The sequence below is a fragment of the Culex pipiens genome, chromosome 2 (genome assembly GCF_016801865.2).
Source record: "Culex pipiens pallens isolate TS chromosome 2, TS_CPP_V2, whole genome shotgun sequence".
In the NCBI taxonomy this organism is placed as follows: domain Eukaryota; kingdom Metazoa; phylum Arthropoda; class Insecta; order Diptera; family Culicidae; genus Culex; species Culex pipiens.
In genome coordinates, this window is record NC_068938.1 from 165,516,651 (window position 1) to 165,527,218 (window position 10,568).

The window sequence follows — 10,568 nt, forward strand, 5'->3', positions numbered from 1 at the left end:
CAAATTCCTATACAAAATTGACTGGCTTTGCGCATAGTGAAAACTAAACCAATCGTTTCCAATCTTGGGAAGTTGTTAAGGTAAAGCCGTTGATCATTTTCGAAGAAAATTGATCATCACTATAAAATACTCTGTTTTAAATTCAATTAAACGAATATCAGCACCAAAAGGAATTAGCATGTGCCGGTTGTTGCATTCTTGAAGCCACTGAAAGATTTTTTGATCTAAATCAATTGTGCTTCAAAATTTATATAATTTTGTGGCACAGTCATTGACGTCCTAGTTGGCAATCATTGATTAATGACGATTTCCATAACTTTACAAGAAATGGGATAATCGTTACCACAATGAATCAGCATGTGTAGGGCACTATTCTAAACAACTTGTTGAAGGAATTTTGTCAAAATATTGAAAGTGACGCAAAATTTGTATCTTTGAACGAAACATCATGACAATGATGGAAGTCTGGACCCCAAAAGGAACCACAAAATTGCTGTGCTGGAAAATCCAGTTTGCTATTACACCCTATATCACAACCCAGTGAGAATTTTGGCTCAACCTCGAGTCGATTTAGACTTATTCTTGAGCCAAATTGACTCGAGGCTCGAGCTTAATTTCTCACTGGGAAGATGCTAAAAATTCAGAACTGTTGCCAACTTTTTATGATTTTTAGTTTTTAGGAAAATTTAGCAAGTTTCAAAGTATAAATACTCCAAATTGTTCGCAAAATACCGTATTTGTCTTTTTACAAAATACAGTATTTTTCCGAAATTACTAAAATTTTCTTAATTTGCAATATAGATATCAAATGAAGCGAAATTTGTTCTGCATTTTCAAATTATTAGTATTTTTTGGAAATAGTAAATAATATTTTGACAAAATACCTTATTTTTTGGATGGTACGAAATTTTTCAAAATTTGACATATGGGTATCAAACGAAGCGAAATTTTGTATGCATTTTCCCTTCATTAGAGTTTTGTATTTTGTGAAAATTTTAGCATTAAAAAAAACCATAAAAAGTGAAAATGCATATACACAATTTTGCTTCCTTTAATACCCATATTTAAAATTAAGAAAATTCAAGTACTTTCGAAAAAATATGGTACATAGTGAACGTTTTACTATTTAAAAATAACTAATTTAATCCACCTATGTGGTTGATACCTTCCTCACTCTTTACCAACAATTGGCGATTCGATGGGATTGGACAAAAATTTTATCTAGTTTTTCTTAAGATCAGCAATAACAAAGGGCATAAATATCACTTAAGCGGCTATAACTTGAGACAGGGTTGCCAGATTATCAACGTTTTGGACTCGTTGGAAAGGTCTTTTGATTACCTAACCAACGGTGGGCCAGATGATGGATCCGGACATAGTTTAAATACATTTAAGGGAGTTCCGGCTTCAAAAAAGTGCATAAAAATCACTTATGTGGCCATAACTTGAAACAGGGTTCCCAGATTTTCAATGTTTTGGATTCGTTTGAAAGGTATTTAAATTACCTGACCAACAATGAGTTGGATGAAGGATCCGGACATCGATTACATACATTTAAGTGAGATCCGGCTTCAAAAAGGTACATAAATATCACTTAAGTGGTCATAACTAAAGACAGGGTTGCCAGATTCTCAGTGTCTTGGACACGTTGAAAAGGTCTTTTGAATACCTAACCAACCATGTATAACATGATAGTATTTGAGTCGATTTCCGATCACTTATGTAACATCCGGATAAATATAAAAACACAATGTTATACATAACTTTTGAACTTCTTATCGAAACTTTATATCAAACCAAATCGAATGCAACTGGTAAGAGCAGGATTATAGCCTTACCTCAGTGAGGAAGGCAAACGACTCTAATAATCTGAAAATGCATAGGGGAAAGTGGGGCAAGTGTAACAAGCTAAGGAAATGCTCGTTAAAACTCATCAAAAACGTTAAAAATCTGTCGGATTCTTTAATAATCATCTTATTCCAGGTCTTGACTAAGACTTTGATAGAATGAGTTTTTTTAAAAATCCTGTTTTTCAATGTAAAAAATTGATTTTAAAAATTTTGATTTTCCGTACGTTCTACTCAACTAGTAGAACATGTTAATTTGCTAACAATTGAACTGTTATCACTTGGATACATCAGATTAGAATATATTTGAAACGTTTCTTTCAGTTTTAGATCAAATAATAATATTTTGCTTAAAATTAGATCGTTTTCACGAAAAAAATATTGCTTTGATGAAAAAAAGGAAATTTTTATAATATCACTGTATTTTGCAAGGACAATTTTTTTTTACAATTGTTTATCAGTTTTTAAATACTTTCATGTATTTATTTCCCAATAAAATATGTTGTTGCCGCAATTCGTAATTTTTTTCCATACTAAAAATCCATATGGTACACTTGCCCCACCTGAACAAGATTTTTTAAAAGCTCTCAACAAAAATAACCAAAAGTTAAATCATACTTTATAATAGGTGGAAATCATTAGTAGGGACACTACTGATCTAGGAAAAATAGCAGTTTGATAAAATGAGCCTTAAAACGAACCCTAAGCCTTATTTTGTACTTTCCAAATATTATAAGAAAACAAAGGTTTTGAAAAAAATTCATTAAATCTTATGTCCCGTGGCGTTTACGTCGGTTTGGTAGTTATGTGTTAGTAGAATCAGTTGATTGGAATGCTAGCAACAATTCCTCATACTGGAAATAATCAAAATTGTAAAAATTACGGCCGTACGAGCGATTGTTCCTCTTGCCCCATATGGTCGTCTTGCCCCACCTTCCCCTAATACATTTCGCTTCGTTTGATATTCATATTGCAAATTATATTTTTTAGTATTCTCGAAAAAATAACAATATTTTGTGAATATTAAAGTTTCAACAAGAATAACTCTAATAAAGTGAAAAGCATACAAAATTTCGCTTCGTTTGATACCCATATTGTAAATTTTGAAAATTTGAGTATTTTCGAAAATACGGTTTTTGTGAAAATTTTAGTTCAAAAAACCTCTAATGGAGTGAAAAAGCATTCAAATTTTTTTTACAGAATTGCAAAATCATAAGTTTTATGTGTGTAAAAACGATTTTTTTTAATTTTATAAAAAAAGAACTAAAAAATGGGAAACGTGTAAACATCTGAACAGCCACTCTATTTTTTTTATTGGTGATAAACGACCTAAAGCATTTTTGATATGTATTTATCTTAAAATTATGTGTTTGTTCAGCCAGAGGCTGACTTCGAATTCCCTACGTTGTGTTGTTGTTGTTGTAGTCCAGGCGCGTAGAATCTCTTAACACTGGAACGCCCAACGCATGTCCAACTTACACGGACGCCCAAGCCTCCCAAAAAAGTTGTAACGGTAACTTCAACACGACTGTTCTCGGGCATAACTCAACCAATCGGGACGATTCTTGTTCCCAGTGTTTTGTAAGAATGTCTAGATTATCCTAAAATTTTGCAGAACTTGATTTGAACAAATCTGTAATTTTTGCGACCGAAAACATCGTTCCCACTTTTTTTGAACGACTGCCTCTGCGGAATTTTCGGCGATTTTTTTTTTTACACGCAAATAAAAAAATTGGAACGATGTTTTTGATCGCAAAAATTACAGATTTGATCAAATTATGTTCTGCAAAGTTCTAGAATCATCTAGACCAGCGATTCTCAACGGGGGTACCGAGCCTACTTGATTTACACGGTAGGGGGTACCAGCCTAGAAGAAGGTTGAGAATGGCTGATCTAGACATCCTAACAAATCACTGGAAAGAAGAATCATCTTGATTGGTTGAGTTATGCCCGAGAACCATTGAGTTGAAGTTACCGTTCCAACTTTTTTGGAGCCTTGGGCGTTGGAATGTTAATTGAATAAAACAATCGTACGAGGTGACTGCTGAGCCAACCGTCTTGGACGGTGGTCAGCGCGTGAAGAGGCAGAATACAAGTTTATTGTTCTCGAAAAGGTACAGAAGTAAATAGACATGGGACGGACACAAATACCGTCTTGCACGAACAGTGTTCTTTTATGTTTTATTTATGTCTCATCCTTACATGTTTATGTCTCATCCTTACATAAAGGTGAGTCTCAGTTGTAGAGAACAAAGCTTCTTTATTTTGTAGACCTAATGCCTTTAGTTCCTTGTTATATTATTCACTTTAATAATTTCAAACATTTCCTCCCTAATTTCATCCCCTACTCCAGCTTGCGCCGAATCCAGTCCACGTACTGGACCACATTCGTGTACACCCCGGCAATGCCGTCGGTGGCACACTTTTCCGGCCCGAAGCTTATTATCCCGTACAGGTAGAACGTGTTGCCCACTTGGCGCATCAACGGCCCGCCAGAATCCCCCCCGCAGGTATCCTTGCCGGGTTGCCCTCCGGCACAGAGCTGGGAGTTGCGCAGCCGGAACTTTTTCCGGTACAGCTGGGCACACTTGCGCTGGTCCACGACGGTGAGCGAGACTTTGCGCAGGACATCGCTAAAGTCGTCTGAAAAGATGCGTTCTCGGTTAGGGGTGATGCTCGATTTTGAGATTTGGAGAGTGTACTGACCATTTTCCGTAACTCCCCATCCGGCGGCGATGGTTTCGAGTCCGACGTTGTTGCTGGCACGAACCCCAGCCTCGGTCGGCAAGCAGATTGGCCGGATGTAGTCCGAGAAGCCGACGGAGCGATCCAGTCGAATGAGGGCAATGTCGTTGAACCTACCCTCCTGTGAAGGTATGTAGTCTTCATGGAAGATGACCTTTTCGAAGCCAACATCGACCGGAATATCCGCACAACTCTTTCTGTCACAATCCGGACCATCGTTGGTGATGTTGTGATCGCCGAGGGTTATACCTGAACTAAAGTTAAACATTCCCCTATCAACTCAATGCTCTTAATCCAAAGAATCCCCAAAACAAACTCACAACGTCCAGTTTTGCCGCGGTTCCAGGCAGTGGGCCGCCGTCAAGACGTACCGGTTGTTGATCAACGTTCCGCCGCAGTTGAAGAACTCACCCCCTCCATCGCCTTTGCGGAACCACAGCAGCGCTATCCAGGGAAATTCACCCAGGTCGGACTCGTCGCCGCCGTTGATGCGCCTAATCATCCGGATGTTACCCCCGCACTCGCCTGGCGCCGGCAGGACACTCGAGTCGGACCGCGGAGAAACGCAGCAGAGCTGAGATTAAAAGCTCTTGTTATTGTTATGAAATCAACTCGGCACAATTCTCAAAACTCTCACCAGTGGTTTGCCGTTGTGCCTTCCTCGACATCGGCTATCGTAGAAAAAGGCACTTTCCCCGACCGGAACGTTCTCCTTTTTGTAGATGGTTAGCAGGGGTTGACACTCCCGCAGGAATAAGCACTGGCCGGACTCGCCGTCCGGGTTGATGCAGGGACTGTTTAGGGCTAGGAACGCGGACACAAATTACATCATTGATTCGCGTTGAAATTAAGCTTCTTTTACTTACCATGAGTATGAGCTTGTGAAAATAAAGTGAAAAACAGCAAAAACACTAATGTTTGAATCTGTTTGAGCATTGCTTAAAACTTGTTTTGCAAAAAAAAAAATCTACAACAGCAACATTCAAGCAACAAGTTCAACTTGAAGTCTACGATGTCAATGAATGGAAGTCACTCTGAATACGGATTCGTAGTGTTGTTTACTCGAGCTGATGAGCTTAGCTACTCACTCTATTCGAATGAATGAATTTGATTTCGTCGTACTATCTGTGGTCGGAAGAAGATTACGCGCAACAACAGTAACAGTGAGTAACATCATCATAACATCTGAATGAATGAATGGTTTGCACTGGTCTACGGAAACATGACAAATCAATGTTAATAATAATACATTGTATTTAAGAAATAATATACATTATTAATTATTTTTGGAGAGTAGCTTTGAACAATTTTTTCTCGCGTGATTTGTAATTTTGTATTTTTTTATGAAACTTTGTCCGTCGATTCACAGCAAAATAAAAAGTAATCCAGCTGCGTGTAAAAGGCCTGGGTGTTATTTCTTTGCATCATTTTATGAAATTTTATGTAATATTACACCCTGAAATACGTAGCCCATCAGTATGGGAAACCTACTTGACCGAAATGTCAAGCTCATATATGCGATTATCCTTTCCAATCTTCATCGGTCTGATGGCTGTGCCCGCTAAGGCGCCAGTCCTTACTGATGGTACTGGGATTGAATCCCGTTGGTTGAAACTTTTTGTTTGTGTTTATAAGAATTGTCATGCAGTGTGTAATATTTGACTTTTTATCAGCATCAAGGATTATCAACCGCCGGGTCCGGTGGTTTAGCGGTTTGCGTGGTACCCTCTTACCCCAGCAGGCCTGGGTTCAATCCCAGACGGACCCGGTGGCATTTTTCTAGACGAGATTGGCCCGATCACGCCTTCTATCGGATGGGGAAGTAAAACGTCGGTCCATTTGCGTGAAAGAGGTTTTGGGTGACTCTCCACACATAACCTTCGGACGCCTAGAAATGAGCAGAAACTTGCAACAGAGACCACAAAAGACTCGGGGGTCGTTAAAGTGGATTGCCATGCTTAGATTATCAATCAGTGTAAAGAAAATAACCAGGATCATTGGAAATTTGTTACGTATTACTTGAATTTCTATGAATTACTTGAAATCACCAGAAATAACTTGGAATTACAGAAAATACTTTCTGAATCGATATTTAATTGTTTTTGTTTCCTAAAACCATGGTGTCGATTTCTGGAAAAGTCAGGGAAAACCTGAAATTGTCAGGGAATTTTATTTGACCTGGAAAAGTCAGGAAAAGTCAGGGAATTTTAAGCTGGGTCAGGGAATTTCGATGATCTTAAAAATATTACTACAAAATTTCATTTCTTTTTGAAAATTCGCCCTTGATGATGTATTTGAATGTCTTCCAGGCCAAACTTTGCAACATTGATAATATTAAATTTTTTATATTGGTCAGTCCGGAAGGAACGCAAAACTCCATATAAAAATGCTTAAGAAAAGGGTCACGAAGAAAAGGAACAGCAACGAAAAGTTGCATTTGGCATTTCTTCGCGTTGCTTGTTTGCAATATGTTTAGGTTTAAAAATCAAATAATTTGGATTTGCGTTCAACTGAAAATGACAAATTACAAATTAGCGCACACAGGGTAGGACAATATAAAGCAGTTGCCCCACCATCCTCAGAGATTTGTTCTAAAATTGTTCGTTTGCTCAGCATATAGGGACCATAGAGAAAATCATACATTTTGTCAGAAAAATTTAATGATAAAAAAAATTCAAAAGTTCATTTGAAAATAAAAATAAATCTAAAATTGTTAAGCTCAAAGATTCTATTTTAAATTTTCTGAAATTCTGATATTTTGGAATTGTTGATTTCTAGATTTTTTAAATTCTTATTCTAAAATTCTAAAAAAAATGTAAGGTAAGAAAATTTCACTTTAGTATTCGTTATCTAAATTTTTATTTTTCTCCAAATTAAACTGTGAACTATGATTTAAAAAATAAACCTAAGTAATCTAATTTTGTGTAATTTAAATTGTAAGCAAAATAGTGATGGTGAAATGGAATTAAAAATTAAAGAATTAAATTCAAGAATTAAAAATTCAAGAGAAATAAAACAAAAATTTATGGAATAAACAGGGTTGTTACGGACGGCGCGAATGTGGTGCTTGTATCTCAAATATGAGTTTGATTGGACGTAACAGAAGCTGGCCTCCACCTTTGAATTTTAGATTGGATTCAACCAGTAGAAATATTTTTTTAAAATCTAAACATTCTTGAAGAAAAATAAAAAAATCAAAACATTAAAAAAATCAGAAATTAGGAAATAAAATTAGGAAAAATAGTATTAAAAAACCCAAAAAACAATTCAATATTCAAAAAAAAATAAAAGATCCGTAATTTTAAAATTAAAAGAGAAAAATGACCAAAACAATTTTTACCATGTATCATTTTTGCCTTCCTCACTTTACTGAGGAAAGGCTATAAAATCACTCGAAAAAACAAACTTTTTAGTTAAACCTCCTAGACCTACCTTCATTTGTACATAACGACTCAGAATCACCAGCTGAGCAAATGTCTGTGTGTTTGGCTGTATGTAGACATGTGTACCAAATCAATGTCACTGGAATATCTTGTCACATACTCAACCGATTTTGGCCGAAATGGTTGCAATCGATCCGTCTTAACGTCCTCTAAGTTGCTATTTAAATTCATGCAGTTTTATCATGAATTTAAAAAGTTATGTTAAAAAAACTGTTTCATATTAAATTAAAATTATGGTAAAAAGGGTGTTTTTTTCATGAAACCTTCACATGTTACATATTTTTAGAAAGCATATGAGAAGACTTTTCTTGTGGATTAAGAATTTCCAAGAACTGACTTACCTATCTAAAATTACAAGCAGTTTAAAAAATGATCTGAATTTACATAACCTCAAATGGTCCCGTCTGATCGCCACGAAAAAAGCCGTGTAGAGGGATGCCATTTTCCTGAAAGGCGGTGTCTGTATAATCTTGACAAAAAATCTGTAGGAAGTCTGTTTTTTTTACTCGTCACTTATTTTTATTAGGACCTCTTAGGTGCTGCGATCACGTTAGGGGAGATCCATAAACCATGTGGACACTTTAGGGGATTGTAATCACTCTATAAATGAGAGGAGGGCACCAACCACCTAAAGGTGGATTAAGTTACGTTTTTTTCAGTGTAGTTTAGTCCTTATCACCAACAACTTTGCCAAAGACACCAAATCGATCAAAAAATTCCTTCAAAAGATACAGATTTTAGAATTTTCATATAAATTTTTTGTATGGACATCCGCCATATTTGTATGGAAAATTATATGGACAAACTAATGATGCCAAATGGCTTCTTTGGGCATACCGAAGGCAACAAAAAAAAATTAAGCCGGATTAAAAAATACAAAAAAAAAGGAATGACCGAAATCTCAGAGAATTACACACAATTAGAGGGTAAACCCGGGATTCCTGTATTACTTCCTGCTCTAAATGAAACAATGATCTCTTAGATATTCTGAAGTTGTGCAGGAACTCGATTCTGCACTACAACTAATGCAGTAATATTTATGAATATTTATTTTTAATCATTCCTTCCAGATCGCATCCCATCTGAAGAAATCGGAAAGACTGAAGTCGTGCCCGCGCTGTGGCAAACCCAGCCGCGTGCACAGTGCCAGCATCGCCAACAAGTCCATCGCCCGGAGCAGCACCGCCAAGTTGAACCGCCTGAACGCCTCCAAGCTGGAGAAATCCTACACGCTACCTGATGCCACCAGCCACGTGATCAGCCCACCACCTTCGCCACCGTCAACGGTCACTTCGCCCGGGGACGGTTCCGCGGAACGCATCCGCCGGAACCTGTTCTCCACCAGCAGTGGTGGCATGCTCTTTCCATCGAGGGCCTGCTCCGTAGACGGTGGCACTCCGGTTGTCAACCATAAAGCTGCGGCCGCAACTCGTCGCAGTTCCAGCGATGCCACTCCGCTGGATCTGAAGCGGGGTCCGCGCCGTCGGCAGTCGTCCTCCGGTTCGGGGGCCGAAGAATCTCAATGTGATTACGCGGTGTGCAGTGGCAAGGGCTGTGGCTTTACCTTCTGCGTCAAGTGTCTGTGCGAGCACCATCCGGACGCGGTCTGTAAGGATCTAGCGCCGAACTCGCCCAGCAAGGAGGACGCTCCGGTGCAGTACGTGGCCTGCAGCAAGGCAAGTCGCCGCTCGCTGCGAAGACTGTGCTAGTTTTTGTTCCGCGTTGTCCCCAACTGTGTGTGTGTGTCTGTCTGAATGTTTCTCTACCGTTTTAAGCCGCGACAGTTATTTATTGCTATTGCCACCTTTCTTTTTTTTAGCTCGTAAGTAAACATGTTCCAGTTCGACCAGTTGTATTTTGTATGCCCTTTTTTTAGTATGTTTTTTTTAAACCTAGTGATTGTATTGATTTTACGAAAGCACGACATTTTTTTTCCTCTGTAAAACAAGCTACCCAAGTGCGAGTGTGAAAGTAATAAGCACCTTAATATATAAATCATTATTATTATAATTATTATCCCTTTACTTTTTTGAAAGAAAACAACAACAAAAAAAAAAAAAACAATTTGGAGATTCTCTATAATCGAATTTCTTTCCACCAACTGCACAAGTGTCTTAGCCCCAGTATCGAATAGGTGATGATAGCTACCACAAAAAACAAGACTTATTGAGAGAACAAATTTAAACAACTAAAGTTTTTTATACGTATAAGATAAACATGTGTTTTTAAACGAAATATACTCGAATCTTAGCAAAGTGATAGCAATAAGTGCGCGGGCGAGTGAAGCAGGGATTTACCAAATAGAAAGAAGAAAAAAACAAGTTAAAAAAAAGCGCGTAAACCAACAAATCGAAATCGATTCATTCCTTAAACTTTTCTATAAAACATTTACCTCACAGCGCGGATAGCTGGCGTCATAATTGGTGCGAACAAAAAAGAAAAAAACAGTGTATTACATCACCTTTGAGTGAGATTTATATTATGAAAATCAGTTTTTTAATATGTTTTCTAATAAAAGTTCGTTGAAAATGAT

General features: G+C 37.5%; 2 protein-coding genes across 2 annotated transcripts in view; one reads left to right on the forward strand and one right to left on the reverse strand.

The window, feature by feature from the left end:
- Positions 1-10,568, forward strand: part of LOC120428143 (uncharacterized) — a 53,736-nt gene extending 43,168 nt beyond the window's left edge. The window contains exon 3 of the mRNA XM_039593128.2: positions 9,106-10,568. Within this exon, the coding sequence (XP_039449062.1) occupies positions 9,106-9,744 (639 nt within the window). The 3' untranslated portion in view covers positions 9,745-10,568. The remainder of the gene's footprint in view (positions 1-9,105) is intronic.
- LOC120428148 (CLIP domain-containing serine protease B4-like) lies at positions 4,042-5,643 on the reverse strand. Its single transcript, XM_039593133.2, has 5 exons — positions 5,459-5,643; positions 5,230-5,396; positions 4,913-5,166; positions 4,554-4,846; positions 4,042-4,490 (listed from the first exon to the last, which is right to left on the reverse strand). Exons 1-5 carry the CDS (start codon positions 5,526-5,528, stop codon positions 4,192-4,194), a joined length of 1,083 nt encoding a protein of 360 aa, XP_039449067.1. The 5' UTR covers positions 5,529-5,643; the 3' UTR covers positions 4,042-4,191.

Bases quoted from the DNA above. Each gene is read 5' to 3' on its own strand.
- LOC120428148 (XM_039593133.2), bottom strand. From the start codon at position 5,528: ATGCTCAAACAGATTCAAACATTAGTGTTTTTGCTGTTTTTCACTTTA. The intron at 5,397-5,458 runs GTAAGTAAAAGA...CCGCGTTCCTAG, and splicing joins TTCACAAGCTCATACTCATG to CCCTAAACAGTCCCTGCATC. The intron at 4,847-4,912 runs GTGAGTTTGTTT...GTTTAACTTTAG, and splicing joins CCGCGGCAAAACTGGACGTT to TTCAGGTATAACCCTCGGCG.